Here is a 16936-nt window from a genome sequence, read left to right as displayed (position 1 = left end):
AATCGGTTTTATACAGTCGATTGTTTGTGTCCCCACATAAAATGCTCTAAGTGCATTAAGTCGGCGGACCGCGTCCACTGTACCGAGGCTAGCGTCGACTTCCAGAGCATTGCACTGTGGGTAGCTATCCCATAGTTCCCACAGTCTCTGCCGCCCATTGGAATTCTAGGTTGAGATCCCAATGCCTGATGATGCAAAAACAGTGTCACAGGGGGTTCTGGGTACATGTCGTCAGGCCCCTCCCCCTCCATCAGAGCAACGGCAGACAATCGATTCGTGCCTTTTTACCTGGTTTACCTGTGCAGACAACATACCATGGCAAGCATGGAGCCCGCTCAGCTCACCGTCACCATATGTCAACTGGGTGCCGGCAGCTGTGGTACTGCATTGCTACACAGCAGCAGCTAATTGCCTTTTGGCAGTAGACGGTGCAGTATGACCGGTAGCCTTCATTGGCGATCTGGGTGCTGGCAGACGTGGGGCTGTATTGCTATACAGCAGCAGCTCCTTGCCTTTTGGCAGTAGATGGTGTATTACAACTGGTATCCATAGTCGTCGTATTCCTCAGTGAGTTCAATCAGAGGCACCTGAGCAGACATGTTTTGTCTCCTGGAGACTCAGTCCTGCCGGCAGTCCTATTGAACTGTCTTGATGATGATGGCTAGCAGTCATAGTACAGCATCTTCTGCCAAGCACCCAGAAGATGCCGATGGCTATCAGTCATGCTGCACCATCTGCTGCCAGCTTAAGATGTAAAAAAATAAATGGACCAGATTTGTTCTGTATTCATTTGCTTCCCCCTCCCTCCGTGAAATCAACGGCCTGCTAAACTCAGGGTTTTGAGTTCAATCTTTGGGGGGGCCATTCTGTGTGACAGTTGTTTGTGTTTCTCCCTGATGCACAGCCACCTTTGTTGATTTTAATTCCCTGTACCTGTAAGCCATGTTGTCACTCGCCCCTCCCTCCGTCAGACAATAGTTTTGCGCCTTTTTTCAGCCCAGACGCCATAGCACTGGGATCATGGAGCCCGCTCAGATCACCGCGGCAATTATGAGCACTATGAACACCACACGCATTGTCCTGGAGTATATGCATATCCAGAACATGCCAAAGCAAAACCAGTTGAGGAGTCGATTGCAACGTGGCGACGAGAGTGATGAGGAAATTGACATGGACATAGACCTCTCACAAAGTACAGGCCCCAGCAATGTGCAAATCATGGTGTTACTGGGGCAGGTTCATGCCGTGGAATGCCGATTCTGGGCCAGGGAAACAAGCACAGACTGGTGGGACCGCATCGTGTTGCGGGTGTGGAACGATTCCCAGTTGCTGCGAAAATTTCGCATGCGTAAGGGCTCTTTTATGAAACTTTGTGACTTGCTTTCCCCTGCCCTGAAGCGCCAGAATACCAGGATGAGAGCAGCCCTCACAGTTGAGAAGCGAGTGGCAGTAGCCCTGTGGAAGCTTGCAACGCCAGACAGCTACCGGTCAGTTGGGAATCAATTTGGAGTGGGCAAATCTACTGTGGGGGCTGCTGTGATCCAAGTAGCCAACGCAATCAAAGACCTGCTGATATGAAGGGTAGTGACTCTGGGAAACATGCAGATCATAGTGGATGGCTTTGCTGCAATGGGATTCCCGAACTGCGGTGGGGCGATAGACGGAACCCATATCCCTATCTTGCCATCGGAGCACTAAGCCACCAAGTACATAAACTGCAAGGAGTACTTTTCAATGCTGCTGAAAGCCCTGGTGGATCATAAGGGACGTTTCACTAACATCAACGTGGGCTGGCCGGGAAAGGTACATGATGCTCACGTCTTCAGGAACTCTGGTCTGTTTCAAAAGCTGGAGGAAGGGACTTTCTTCCCGGACCAGAAAATAACCGTTGGGGATGTTGAAATGCCTATCGTTATCCTTGGGGACCCAGCCTACCCCTTAATGCCATGGCTCATGAAGCCGTACACAGGCAGCCAGAACAGTAGTGAGGACCTGTTCAACTATAGGCTGAGCAAGTGCCGAATGGTGGTGGAATGTGCAATTGGACATTTAAAAGCGCGCTGGTGCAGTTTACTGACTCGGATAAACCTCAGCAAAGCCAATATTCCAATTGTTATTGCTGCTTGCTGTGCGCTCCACAATATCAGAGTAAGGGGGAGACATTTATGGCGGGGTGGGAGGTTGAGGCAAATCGCCTGGCCGCTGATTACGCGCAGCCAGACACCAGGGTGGTTAGAAGAGTACAGCAGGGCACGGTGCACATCAGAGAAGCTTTGAAAACCAGTTTTGTGACTGTCCAGGTACGGTGTGAAACTTCTGTTTGTTTCTCCTTGATGAACCCTCCGCCCTCCCCCACTTCACTCTACTTCCCTGTTAACTAACCACCCCCACCTTCCCCCTTCGAGCACTGCTTGCAAAGGCAATAAAGTCATTGTTACTTCACATTCATGCATTCTTTATTAATTCATCACACAACTAGGGGGATAACTGCCAAGGTAGCCTGGGAGGGGTGGGGGAGGAGGGAAGGAAAAGGCCACACTGCAGTTTAAAACTTTAACGCTTATTGAAGGCCAGCCTTCTGATGCTCGGGCAATCATCTGGGGTGGAGTAACTGGGTGGCCAGAGGCCCCCCCACCACCACATTCTTGGGCCTCTGGGTGAGGAGGCTATGGAACTTGGGGAGGAGAGCTGTTGGTTACACAGGGGCTGTAGCGGCGGTCTCTGCTCCTGCTGCCTTTTCTGCAGCTCAACCATACGCTGGAGCATATCAGTTTGATGCTCCAGCAGCTGGAGCATCGACTCTTGCCTTCTGTCAGCAAGCTGATGCCACCTACCATCTTCAGCCGGCCACTTGCTCTCTTCAGCCCGCGATTCAGCCTGCAACCTCTCCTCTCATTCATATTGTGCTTTTTTGCACTCTGACATTGCCTCCACGCATTCTGTCAGCTGTGCTCTGTCAGCGTGGGAGGACATCTGGAGCTCCAAGAACATATCATCCCGAGTCCGCTGTTTTCTCCTCCTAATCTTCACTAGCCTCTGTGAAAGAGAAACATTTGCAGCTGGTGGTGGTGAAGGGAGAGGTGGTTAAAAAAAAAAAAAAAAAAAAAAAAAAAAAAAAAAAGACACATTTTAGAGAACAATGGGTACACTCTTTCATGTTAAATTTTGCTGTTCACATTACACAGCACATGTGCTTTCGTTACAAGGTCACGTTTTTCCTCTTATATTGAGGGCCTGCTGGTTTGGTGTGAGAGATCACTCACGCAGTGCCAGGCAACAGATTTTGGCTTGCAGGCAGCCATGGTAAGCCACAGTCTTTTGGCTTTTTTAACCTTCTTAACATGTGGGAATGGTTTCAAACAGTAGCGCCCTCATTTCCCATACCAAGCACCCATTGGATTGGCCATTTAAAATGGGTTTGCAATGTAAAAGGAGGGGCTGCGGTTTCCAGGTTAATATGCAGCACAAACCCAACTTACCCCCCCCCCACACACACACACCCCCAATTCTCTGGGATGATCACTTCACCCCTCCCCCCACCGCGTGGCTAACAGCGGGGAACATTTCTGTTCAGCCGAGCAGGAACCGGCACCTCTGAATGTCCCCTTAATAAAATCACCCCATTTCAATCAGGTGACCGTGAAGGATATCAGTCTCCTGAGGATAACAAAGAGAGATAAGGAATGGATGTTGTCTGCATGCCAGCAAACACCGGGACCATATGCTGCCATCCTTTGTTATGCAATGATTCCAGACTACGTGCTACTGGCCTGGTGTGGTAAAGTGTCCTACCATGGCGGATGGGATAAGGCAGCCCTCCCCAGAAACCTTTTGCAAAGGCTTTGGGAGTACATGAAGAGCTTTCTAGAGATGTCCCTGAAGGATTTCCACTCCATCCCCATACACGTTAACAGGCTTTTCCAGTAGCTGTACTGGCCGCGATTGCCAGGGCAAATTAATCATTAAACACGCTTGCTTTTAAACCATGTGTAATATTTACAAAGGTACACTCACCAGAAGTCTCTTGTGTGCCCTCAGTGTCTGGGAGCACGCCTTGGGTGAGTTCGGGGGTTACTGGTTCCAGGTCCAGGGTGATAAACGTATCCTGGCTGTTGGGGAAACTGGTTTCTCCGCTTCCTTGCTGTGAGCTATCTTCCTCGTACCTCGAACCCACTTCCCTGTTGCATGATTCTCCACTGATGGAGTGAAAGCACACGGTTGGGGTAGTGGTGGCTGCACCGCCTAGCATGACATGCAGCTCTGCATAGAAGCGGCATGTTTGCGGCTCTGCCCCGGACCTTCCGTTTGCCTCTCTGGCTTTGTGGTAGGCTTGCCTTAGCTCCTTAATTTTCACGCGGCACTGCTGTGTGTCCCTGTTATGGCCTCTGTCCTTCATGGCCTTTGAGACTTTTTCTAATATTTTGCCATTTCATTTACTGCTATGGAGTTCAGCTAGCACTGATTCATCTCCCCATATGGCGAGCAGATCCCGTACCTCCCGTTCGGTCCACGCTGGAGCTCTTTTGCGATCCTGGGACTCCATCATGGTTACCTGTGCTGATGAGCTCTGCGTGGTCACCTGTGCTCTCCACGCTGGGCAAACAGGAAATGAAATTCAGAAGTTTGCGGTGCTTTTCCTGTCTACCTGGTCAGTGCATCTGAGTTGAGAGTGCTGTCCAGAGCGGTCACAACGAAGCACTGTGGGATAGCTTCCGGAGGCCAATAACATCGAATTCCGTCCACACTACCCCAAATCCGACCCGCTAAGGCCGATTTTAGCGCTAATCCCCTCATCGGAGGTGGAGTAAAGAAACCGGTTTAAAGGGCCCTTTAAGTCAGAAAAAAAGGGCTTCGTTGTGTGGACGTGTCCAGGCTTAATTCGATTTAACACTGCTAAATTTGACCTAAACTCGTAGTGTAGACCAGGCCTCAGAGGCTCATGTATACAAAGTTTGAAAATCTGTTTTTTCTTCTCCCTCATTCCTCACAGCAGAAAGGGATGCTATCTACATCTCACAGATTAAATATCCCATTATTCATTTCAATTTGAAATTAACAAGATCAAGACTTTACATCACAATTTCCATCTATTTAGCTGAGTTAAGGCAGGGACCCTGTCAGAGTCCATCGGTACAGTTTCAAAATTCAGGACAGCAAGGTATCATAATAAATACATAGCTGTTATATAGCATTTGTCATCCATAAATCTCAAAGCACTATACAAAGGAGGTGAATATAATTTATCCCCATTTTACAGATAAAAAAACTGAGGCACAGGGAAGCAAACTGACTTTGAGTTCACCCAGCAAGTCAGTGGCAGAGGGTACGTCTGCACTGCAGTCAAAAGGTATGACTGAACAGTGTGTAGATATACCCAAGCTAGCTTTGATCTAGTTGGGGGGGGGCGGGAGTGGTGTGAAGCCATGGCAGCAGCATGGACTGTACAAGTCTGCCTGGGATCCTGGGTATGTACTTGAGTGGCTAGCTCATGCTACCACCTGTGCTGCCACAGCAACACTGCTATTGTCATTCAAGCTAGCTAGATGAACGCTAGCTCGGGTACGTCTACTCATACTGCAGTCACTCCTGATTGCAGAGTACACATACCGTGAGTCCCAAGTCCCAGTCTAGTCTTCTGTGCACTAGCCCACACCTCCCTACAAGGCAACCCAACCCTTCCCTGAGTTTTTGCACACTGTCTGCAGCAGTGCCACTGCCAGGGTTCTGGGGCTGGGAATCAAGTTCTTTTGTTGTAGTAGAGGACACTAACCACATAGAAAATAATAGTAAGTCTGTCCCAGTGATCTACTAGGCCTTGTCAGGGTGAGGTTCTTTGCAGAGGCAAGTGAATTAATTACTAAAGAAACAACTTTTCTCCAGCTGGAGCCACCGCATCCATAATGACTGAAATCTTCAGCCAGTCATTCAGACCATCAGCCTTTCTGCTTAATGGATGCATCAGCTGGATATGGCTTTTTGTCATTGGAATGATTTTTCCCTACATCGTGGTAAGTGATTCTGTGACCCGACCTCTTCGGGATGCCATCTGGCTGAGGGCACAGGAGTACATAGGCATAGTACAAAAGAATGCAGTGTAAGGATTCTAATTAAAGCCAGTGGCACACTGGTCATCATAATCATACCAAAATGTATATATAACATGTGTATAAGGAGTTCTATGTATATATACTGAAAATTATGTTCTTAAGATCTGTGACTAGGGACTGGTCACTAGAAAGGTGAAAACCAGGTTCTCTTTTAGGCAAGAAATGTTTATCTAGCTGTTGGTTTACATGTAAATTAGGTACTCTGTGGGTCACAGAGGTTCACATTCATTTACAGTCTGAGCCAAATACTAAGAAGGATCGTTAAATCCACAAAGAGGAGAGAGTTACAGGAAGAAATGAACCAGCAGGGGAGAGGCCTGTTCAGAAGTAAGGACAGTGAACTTTTGGAGGTATAGGCAAGGAGGTACACCCTCATTCCTGAAATCTCTAAGGAGAAACTGCCAGTGGGCTTGATCTTATGAGATGTGATCCCTGCCAAACGGATTGAAAATGCTGGGGAAAATTCCAGGGATAAGTGTAACAGGGTGCTGGCCAGGAGGTTCTGAGCCAGGCCCCTGTTAGCCCAGCTCCAATTAAGCAGCATTAATTGGGGCTGGCTGAGTATGCCACACCTAATTGCTAGAAGAGAAGCACCTGTGGGCCTTAGTAGCCAGGGGGCTATAGAAGACTGGCAGGTGGGAAGGGAAAGGGGAGGGAGGAGCAAAGGCTGTGCATCCCGGTTGGCTGGAGAAGCTAGCTGTCCACAGCTGGTGGGAGCTGGCACTGAAAATAAAAAGCACTGGTGATTGCACTCAGAAGAGGTCTCTGGCTGATTTGTTGCGAGGGCAAGCAAAGGCCTTGTTACAGTAAGCGATCTTGTAGGACATAGCGGAATGCCTTGTTAGTTAAGCTTAGACTCTAGAAATTGTGTTATGATTTTGTTTTATATGTAACCGTTTCTTTCTAATATTCTCACTCCATCACTTGACTGTTCTTTGATAAAAATTCTTGTTTTCACTATAAATATCTTAGCTGTGTGTTAAGTACAGTATGGCTCTCGAGTGGAGTCTTGCAAGCTGGGGTGTACTACTCTTTTGGATCCGAGAATGTTCAGTGGGACAGGGGCCAAGTACTCCAGAGGGATGCTAGGAGGATTTGGGAGTTGGAGTGTGTCTATCGCTAACTCATACAGAGAGACAGCGAGGCCGGTGGAGACATGGAAGGCAGTGCTTGTGCTGCCAGAAGTTGGTGGTTTCAAGGAGCTGATCCACAGCAGGCCCAGATAAGACTCTCTCATGACAAGAGCAGGGGGGATGAGGTGCCTCACAACTTTGGGAAGCATCACAGTTGGCAGGATATTACACCCAGTTTGCTGATTAGCTAAGGATCGTGCTCCAGGCATTTATTTACCAAATAAATAATAGTTGCTGAGAGATTCACAACTGAGAAGATGGGGAAAACAGGTAAAGAAAGGTTCGGGTTGTTATTTTGGGTAAGGGAAACAGAACAAAAGAAAATATAAAATGAGTAAGCGGATGAACAGAAAAAAGTGATCAGACTGATTGACCAAAGGGCAAAGGGGGTGCAGGCTTTGAAAACAATCCTGATGCAGCTCTCAGTGAAACAGCCATGAAGCTGGAGTTCGCCAGGAGATGATTAAGCAGAAAAGAAATGAGAGCACTAGAGGTGTGAAACTGCAGATAGAGTCAAAGAGCAAATAACTCACCATCAGAGAGCGCTCCCGCTAAAAGACAAAGCACGAAGCCCAAGAAGCAGAAGCCCTTAGGCCCGAAAGGGGGAAGACAGAGAAGCTACATGCCCTGATCATATTGAATTTACAAAAAATGATCCCTCATCCCATGGGGAATTCTCACCAGGGTTCACAGAGCTGCAACAAGCTATGCCTGAGTTACAGAGAGACTGTTTGCACTGAGGAATATTTAATCCCCTTCAAAAGAATATGGATGATACATAGAATCCCAAATGAACAAAGAATGACTATTTAATGATATGGAGGTTAATGAGGCTGAGAAGCATGTTCATAGAAATGTAGATTTGAAAAGGACCTCAATGTGTCATCTAGTTCAGTCCCCTACACTAAGGCAGAACTAAGTACTATCTAGACCACCCGACAGGCATGCAGTTCAAGGAGTCTGTTAAAAAGGTTTCCCACTACTCCAGAGGCATTCAGAAACCTCAAAAAGATTGATAAGTTACATCGAGGGGAATATGTGGAGAAAATGGATAACGAGTAAAGGGGCAGACACCCATGACAAGTTGGTAGATCTGATCACTCAAGAGCAGTGGTTCTCAAACTATGGGGAGGTGCAGGAATGTGTCAAGGAAGGTATGAGTTTGTTTTTTTTTGTTTGTTTGTTTGTTTTTTTTTTTTTTTTTAAGAGCTCTGCCTGTCAGCCCCTGGCAGCTGGGGCTTGTGTGGAAGGGCCATACATACTTGGGGGGGGGGGGGAAATGAGATAAAGGGGACAACCAGAGCCCTGTCACCCAGGATCAGGTTCTTCTTCCCCCTCCCTCCCAATCCCTCACCAGGAGGCAGCTCGGGCTCTACTTCCTCCCTTTGCCTCACATCCCTCACCTGGAGGCGGCAGGCTCCAGCTGTCAGCCCCAGGGTGGCAGTAGCAGTGCACAAATAAGGGTGGAGATGGGGTGCTAAGTCTACTTTGAAAAGCAATATTGACAAATCATACTGCCACCCTTACTTCTGTGTTGCTGCTGGCACAGCGCTGCCTTCAGAGCTGAGCGCTCGGCCAGCAGCCTCTGCTCTCCGCTCTCCCTTCAGAGCTGGGTGGTGGTATATGTACCTGGGGTGGAGGGGTGGTAAATGACTATAGACACAAAGAAGGTGGGGCACAATCAAATAAGTTTGAGAACCACTGCTCAGGAGCAGTTCTTTGAGGTCTGCTCTGAGGAAGGGCAAGCCATGGTGTGGGAGAAAAACTCCAGTATCGGTGAAAACATCTGCCAAAGGTAACTTGTACATACAAGCGAGACTATTCGAGGAGCACAAATTCCAAAGGGAAAGGCAAAAACTGGCATAAAAGAGGGTTCCCAGTTTGTCCCTGGGAATAGGGAGAGAGGTGAGGGAACTAAGTCCACACCACCCCAGTACCAGTCTCCTCCTAGAAACCCTAATTATTGGACCCCACCCCAAAGAAACATTATTTATGTGGGTCCCTCGGTCATATGAAAAGGCAATGCCCTAAGTACGGGGGATCCCAATTCACTCCCTGATCTGTTCAGGTTAATGCAGCTACGCTGGAGTCAGAAACTTCAGTGGTGGCAAAGGGAGTTCTAGTTAACTTTGTCAGGTCTGACCTCCTGAGGGATAGACTAGTTTATAACAATGACCAAACATAAATGGTGAAGCGTGCCAGAGGTGGCAAGACACTGGTGCTCAGATTTCCCTGGTCGGGGGGATGTGATTCAGGAGAATGATATGCTCCTGGGGGGGAAGAGGTAAAACTACTCTCTTTAGGACAATTTAAAGCCACAGTGCCTTTGGCCTGCATCAAATTGGAATGGGAAGGGTACTTTGAAAATAGGGTTTTTGTTTTTTTAAAAAGCTGCATTGGTTGAGAATTACATGATATCACTGCCCAAAGTGGTCAGTATTGTGACCTGTAAAAGGAGAATATGTCCCCGATTTCACAGAGGTAACCTCTGAGGAGAGAAAGGGAGCGGAGGGGGAAGAGAAGTCTCAGTCCCCTTATCAGGGGAGAATATCAATGTGTCCCAAGAGAAAGGGGAGAAGCTGCTGGTGACAGCCCTCTAAGCAAGCCACAGCCAAAGTGAGTTTGCTGTGGAGCACAATGCTGACACCTCTCAAGAGAGCATCAGAGAAGCCATCCACAGTAGGGTCCCAGATAGGGAGAACAGGGCTAGGTTCTTTACAGAAGAAAGGCTAAACTGTACTGGAAGGCTCTGGTGCGGAAAAATAGAATACAAAAAATACAAACAATTGTTTTTGACCTCAAAGCATCATGTGGAGTTATTATTAGCCTACAACTGTCCTTGTGCAAGACACTTGGGAACAGAGGACATATGAAAGGTTTGAAAAAGAAAAAAATAAAAAAAAACTGTATTGGCCCAATATTCAAAAGGAGGTAAAGGATTACTGCAGGACTGGTGATTTATGTCAGAAGCAGAAAAAGCCTGTAGGGCACCACAAGGGTCCCTTGCCAATAATCAAGGAAGTATTTTACTGGGTTGCCATGGACATTAAAGGACCTTTTTCCAAGCCAAAACAGAGAGGGGGGAAATATATCGGTAATAGTAGATTTCACCATTAGGTATCCAGATGCAGTTGCTCTAACATAGAAGCTGAAACAGTGGCTAAGATATTGTTCATTATATTTAGAACTGTAGGTTTCCCGAAGGAAATCTTGTCAGATCGTGGGTCAAATATCATGTCCCACTTATTTAGTGAGTTATGGAAGATGTGTGGGCTAAACCAATTAAAATCTGATCCATATCATCCAGAGAAATTATTTAGATGAAAGATTTTAGAGCCCCATTGAACCGATGTTAGAAATATATTTTAAAAGAAGGGAGAGGAACTGGGATGTAACGTTACTTTATCTGCTGTTCACCTGCTGGGAGGTGCCCCAAGAGTCCAAATGGGGTGAACCCTGTAATCTCCTACATGGGTGAAAAGTCAGAAGGCGCCCTGGATCTCGGAGGCTCCTGGAAGGGTGGCTCTGAGGCAGAGGCTGAATATGTGCAAACGTTTAGGAATGATTTAAAGACAATGATAGGAATGGTTGAATAAAACTTCACAAAAAGCCAAGCTGCTCAGAAAACAAAGTGAGCATTCATCTGATGTGGGGGACTTGGTGCTGGTATTACTCCCTGTGAAAAGTTACAAATGCAGAACACCTGGAAGGGGCCTTTGGGGGTGCTGGAAAGGGTTAATGGTGTTACCTACAATATACTTGGGCCCCACAGCAAGGCTGCTGCACAGACAGTGCATGCAACAAGTTCAAAGTGTAGCAACTGAGAAGCCATTGTAAACATGCCATGCTGTTCAGAGGAGGATTCTCAGATTGCCCCTCTCATTGACTTGATGGCTGAGTGCCATAGTAACATCTCTGTAGAGAGCATTGAGGTGTGTGAAGAGAACCCTAGCTGAAAGGGCAAAGGTTATGAGCATGTCCCAGAGTCACTAGCAGGTATTTTCCAGTGGGCCAGGTCTGACTCAAAGTGCTCCATAAGATCACCACTGTGGAGCCACAACCTGCCCCCAGCAGTGCATATCAGACCACTAGAAAAATGCAGGAGAGAATTCATAAGGAGATAAAAAGCATGCTGAACATGGGGATAACTAAAGGGTCAAACAGTCTCTGGACTTCTCCAGTTGTTATGATTCCCAAAAAAGATGTGACCATAAGTTTGTGTTGATGACAGAAGGCTTAACACCATCACAGTTCCGGATGCATATCCTATGCCCAGAATTGATGAATGTTAGATGCTCTAGGCAAGGCAAAATATTTAAGAATTCTATACCTAACAAAAGAATATTAACAAATCCCAATAGAAATGCATAACAAAGTCCACCTTCATTAATGATTTGGGACTCTCTTTTATTTTAGAATTAAGAATTTTCCTCATTCCTAAAATATAAACCTGCGCTGAAGAGGTAAGGGAATAAGAGTCAGAAGGGTATTTTTCTTACAATCTTCTCTTATTTCTGGTTTTAGGAAAGCCTCGGACCTTTCTGCTTCCTTATATTTTTGGGGAGCCTTGTGTTCTCAACAATCTTTACCTACCTGTTCCTCCCTGAGACAAAGGGGAAGTCAATCATGGAAATTAAAGGCGAATTTAATAAGTTAAATTTTGGAAAGAAACAAGCTGTGAACACAGAAAATAATTTATCTAAGGAACACACCTTCTGCACCAAACTCTGACTTCTCAGGTGGGAAATTTTATGTATTAGAGGGACAGGAAGCACTGTTGCAATCAGACTGAAATATAATCATAAAATGGACTGTTAGCTTTACTGTCTTATTCTTATTTTCATAAAATTATACAGACATGAAATTCCTCATGCTTAAGTCTTATTTTCACCCAGATAGTCAAACAGTTTCAAGGTTACTTAGGTCACTCAATTTGAACTCCAGTCAATCCTGCACCAGGATTCACTAGCACAAGGACTATATTTAATCAGTTTCCCCTATTCCTGTGGGTCTTTCATATTGCAACAAAGGAAAGATTTTACAAGACACAGGAAAATGGAACTGTAAAAATAAAAACCATAAGTGGGGGAGAGGGGGAATCAAGTAAGTAAAGTACCTGAAATTACTTTTATGTATTTATTTTGGTTGACTAGATTTCAGGTTGATTATGACCCTGATTCAAAGCCCATTGAAGTCAGTGGGATCAGAATCTGTCTCTTTTCTCGAGAAAGAAAACAAGACTGGATGTTTAGGAAGCAATAAAATAGCTTGTAAAATAGCTATTGATAAAGAGGAGGTAAAAGCTTGCTAAAAAAGCATCATTGTAAACAGTTCAGCCAGACTGGATGACCCACATCAAGGGAATTAATTTGGTGTGCTTACCAAACAAGTGAAATCGTCATGGAAAGTCATGGAAAAATTGGATAAGTTTACAGAAGACTGGGGGAAAAAAAGCAAATGTTGTACCAGTCCTCAAACAAGAAAAGAGGCGTGACAATTACTATCTGGTAAGTCTAACTTCTGTCTCTAGAGCCCTGCTCAGATACAAGATTTGGATCTGTAGCCATCTGCGATCCGCAAAAATGGTCTGCAGATGCAGATATCTGTGGATATAAAGCAGATATCCATGGATTTGCAGGGTTCCCTCTATTTCTAGTAAAAATAAGTGGAATATTAAAAGGAAAAAGTCATTTAAACATCTATAGGATAATGAAATAATGAAAAACAGCATCTCATCAAACAATTGCTTTTCCAATAGAATTATAAAGATAGTGGATGAAGTGACTACACTAAATGTTGTATTTGTATTTTAGTAAAGTATTTGATTTAGCTTCTAATGAAATCTTAGTCTTACTTCACATTGGCTTGGATTAGAATATTGTCATATGAACTGAATTTCTTGAACTTAAAAAGGGTAAATATAAATGGCAGCATACCCAACTGAAGTGAAATGTCTAATGAATTACCACAGGGAGAGATAGCGGCTTCCAAGTTATTTAACAACTTCCAATGGCAGTAGACTGTATATGTACTAAATCTACAAGTGATTGTCCCTTGAGAGTAGTTAAGAACTCAGTTCTTCAGCCCTTCAAGTAGGAAGGTTAGAAATTTGTGAAGGAAACAAATGGCATTCAGTCCAGAAAAATTATGTGAAACACTAATCAGTGGGAGCAGTAAGGATAAAAGAAACCTAAGGATACCAGGCATCATTAAGTTATTAAGCATAAATTTGCACTAAGATATATGGCTACTACCAAAGCATCATATTGCTCAGCAAGGAAACCATTTTCCCTCTTTGGATTGGGTTAATGCAACACCTGGAGTACTTTGTTCAGTTCTAAGCATCTCAGTATCAAAACATTGGCAAATTATAGGACTTCAGCAAAGAGCAACAAAAAACATTAAGGGGCTAAATGGGTTGACTTTGAGGAAAAATGTTAAAAGATTAAATATGTATAGCTTGGCTAAAATGACCACAACAGAGAATTTACAAGTATTTGAATGGCAGGCTATAAAACAACAAAGATCACGAGAAATTATTTAGGATAAACAGAAGAAAGTATAAATGAGAGTTATGGATGAAATTAAGAAAATTCTGGCTGAAAAATCAGGAAACGTTTCCTGACAGTGAAATCAATTGGACAGTGGAATGGTCTTTTCAGGAAAGTAATGGAAACTTCATTGCTTCCCTGTACACTAATAAATATATCTTCGGGATCAGCCCTGTACTGGCATGAAGATTGTCTAAATAACCTACCAGAGATAGAAAATACCTATTGTCTATGAGAATCCGCCAAATTGTGCATCTCTATCAGTGTTAGAGGGCAAACAATTTATGAGTTCACCCTTTATAAGCTTTATACAGGGTAAAACGGATTTATTTGGGGTTTGAACCCCATTGAGAGTTGGATATCTGAGTGCTGGAGACAGGAGCACTTCTTAAGCTGTTTTCAGTTAAGCCTGCAGCTTGTGGGGGACATGGTTCAGACTTGGATCTGTTTTTGCAGCAGGCAAGCATGTCTGATCAAACAAGGCAAGGCACTGAAGTCCCAAGCTGGCAGGGAAAACAGGCTCAGAGGTAGTCTAGGCACAGCAGGTGGCAGTCCCAAAGGGGTTTCTGTGATCCAACCCGTCACATGCATCATCTATTACACTTCAGGATGAGTGGACACAGGTAATTATGTATGGCTATATGAACAATAGGACATCTGTATTCTCTTGTCAGACAATATTTGTGATAAATGCTGTCTTTAAGAAGAAGAAAAATGTTGGAGGGACTTCAGACTGAGAACACAAAGGAGAGGAAGTGAGGAATAACATATCCAACTAAAACTGCTGGGGTAATTTAGGTAGGTACTGTGCAGTTAGTCTAAAATTTCCAAAGAAAGCATGATTAAAACCTCAACTCTTATTTAAGGAGCCTAGAGATCTTTAATGGCCACTAGTAGTCAAAACGGTCGTTTATCACATCAGAAATGGATGCCCCTTAACAGCAACCTGGAGGATTGGTTCAGTTCCAGTTCAGAGGGCAAAGTGCCTCTTACTGAACCATCAGTACTATGTTCCACAGCATCTAAGTGTTCCTTAGACTTCCATAGAATCTCCCTAATTATGCTTAACTTGCAATATGTGGAAAGATCACACCTCACATAGCCGCGGGTATATACAGAGCTATTGGTATATGTTTACTTGAAATTTCTATCTTCCTGAAGACCAGGAATGCCCCATAGTTCATGTGACCAACTACCCTCATACGGAATGGCTCCTGGAACACCTCAGACAATCCACTGCCACCTGGGGCACAGTCCCATCCCCCACCAAGCAGGACATTAACCTGAAATGTAACCCAATTGTGAGAGTCTCTCCAGCTATCTGATCCAGCCTCATGGCATCTTGCAGCATCCCTGAAGACAAGGCAGTCTGCTCAGGACTGGGCCCTGGGATGCTGCCTCTCAGGGGACCAGGCTCCTCAGGGACGACAGGAGAGCGGGATCCTCTCACTGTCCCCTCAGCCATCCAACTAGGCCCCAACTCCTCAGGTGTGATTAGGTAAGGGATCTTCTCACAATTAATAGCAGAGAAGAGTCTGAGGAGATAGTGAGATGTGGGGGGGCCTGCTCCCCACTGGTGACTAGGAGAATACCCTCTCCCAGCTGCAGGCAGCCCATGGTGGGGCAGCACTTCTCTGCTCTGGGAGAGGTCACTAGCTGCTCCAGATGAGGTGGAAAGTCATTGATTTGCCTCATGCTGCCCTTTTCCCCTCCTCCCCCATTTCCCTCCCCTCAGTCCAGCAGCCTGGAAGTGCAGGGGGGGGGGGGAGAGGTTGCCTAGCTCAGTTCTAGACAGCCAATGGTGGGAGGAGGAGGGCAGGTTCTCTTTCCTCAGACAGGTCCTTCATCCCAGGATGGGGAATTAATGACCACCCCTCAGGAGGCAGTTCGACATTTTGCTGGTGCTTCCTTAATCCCACCTTTTACTTTGCCACAGGCCAGGTGGCCTGGAAGGAGGTCACTCTCTGGCTCAGTTCCAAATGGCCCTGCAGGAGAGTCAGTCTCTGACCAGGTAGACCATGGTGGAGGGTTTTCCTCTCAAAGCGGAGCCTCAGTCCAGGAAGGAGATCACTAATTGCCTCCCCTCAGAAGGCAGATGGATCATTCACCAGTGCTGCATCCCGTCCCCTCCACATCCCACTCCTCTTTCCCTTGCCTCAGCCTAGGGTCCCCAATGTAGGCCTTGCTGGAGCCATAGGGATAGCTAAAAGTATGAACCAAAGTAGGCCTTGGCAGAATACCAACACACTAGGTATCAGCTACCCACGTAAGCACATTCCTGACCTGAAAGGATGGTACACAGCACCCTGAACTCTCAAGTAATTACATCAACAAATTCCTAGAGAGTAGTACAGGAACACACAGACCCCTTGTAAAATAAGAAAGGAATGACAGGATAATAGATGAGGATTAAACTAGCAGGTACCAGGAGGGTAGCTAACATATGGAATGGAATACATAACTTGTTTGTATCAATATATGAAAGGAGAGCGGAAGGAGTGGTATCTTTGTATTGGCCTAGGGGACGATATCACGTTGATCAAGCTAATACCTTGTTGCAGGCATGTGTTAATACCCTGTAACCATTGAGCCGGGCACTAGGACTGTGCCCTGTTGAAAATAAACCTGGCTGAACCTTTCCCACCAAACCGAGCCTGTGGTCTTTTGTTATGAGCAACATCGAGGGCTGCTGAATCAACAAGCGACACACACTGCTAATGCAGAACACATGGGAGCTCCAAGAACGGCAGCACTGTTACCATCCACTATCAGACAGTCTCCTCCCGGCTTTCTGCAGACCATGCCAATTTACTGATCTCCAACACAAAGATTCCCAGTAGGCACCAAGCACCACTGGTCTAGTAGGAGGAACCTTTTGGGTGCCAGCAGTCAGGAAACTATGGGATGAGGAGGAACTAGAGCTGTATGTTCCCCCCCTCCACACACACACACACACACACACACACACACACGGGGCTGGCAGTTCCAGGCCCTAATCCCTGATTGAAGGCAATAGGGGGCCCCAGAGGGGCAACAGGGGCCTAGATCCACCATTACTCTTATTATTTCTCCTCAGGAAAGAATTCATTCCATTTTTCTCCTACTGGGCCCCCAAAACCCACCTTCTATCCTAACCACACACATA

At 45.8% G+C, this 16936-nt stretch overlaps 1 protein-coding gene and 1 long non-coding RNA gene across 2 annotated transcripts in view; one reads left to right on the top strand and one right to left on the bottom strand.

Moving 5' to 3' along the window:
• Positions 1-12104, top strand: part of LOC112060096 (solute carrier family 2, facilitated glucose transporter member 11-like) — a 29370-nt gene extending 17266 nt beyond the window's left edge. Inside the window, exons 11-12 of the mRNA XM_024108668.3 lie at positions 5881-6008; positions 11765-12104. Of these exons, the coding sequence (XP_023964436.2) occupies positions 5881-6008; positions 11765-11971 (335 nt within the window). The 3' untranslated portion in view covers positions 11972-12104. The remainder of the gene's footprint in view (positions 1-5880; positions 6009-11764) is intronic.
• The window catches only part of LOC135975754 (uncharacterized), a 55586-nt gene that overhangs the window by 24560 nt on the left and 14090 nt on the right, over positions 1-16936 (bottom strand). The window lies entirely within an intron of this gene.

Source organism: Chrysemys picta, chromosome 15 (genome assembly GCF_011386835.1).
Source record: "Chrysemys picta bellii isolate R12L10 chromosome 15, ASM1138683v2, whole genome shotgun sequence".
NCBI lineage: Eukaryota > Metazoa > Chordata > Testudines > Emydidae > Chrysemys > Chrysemys picta.
Note: the sequence above shows the minus strand (reverse complement) of the source record. Positions and strands in the feature narration are given on the sequence as shown.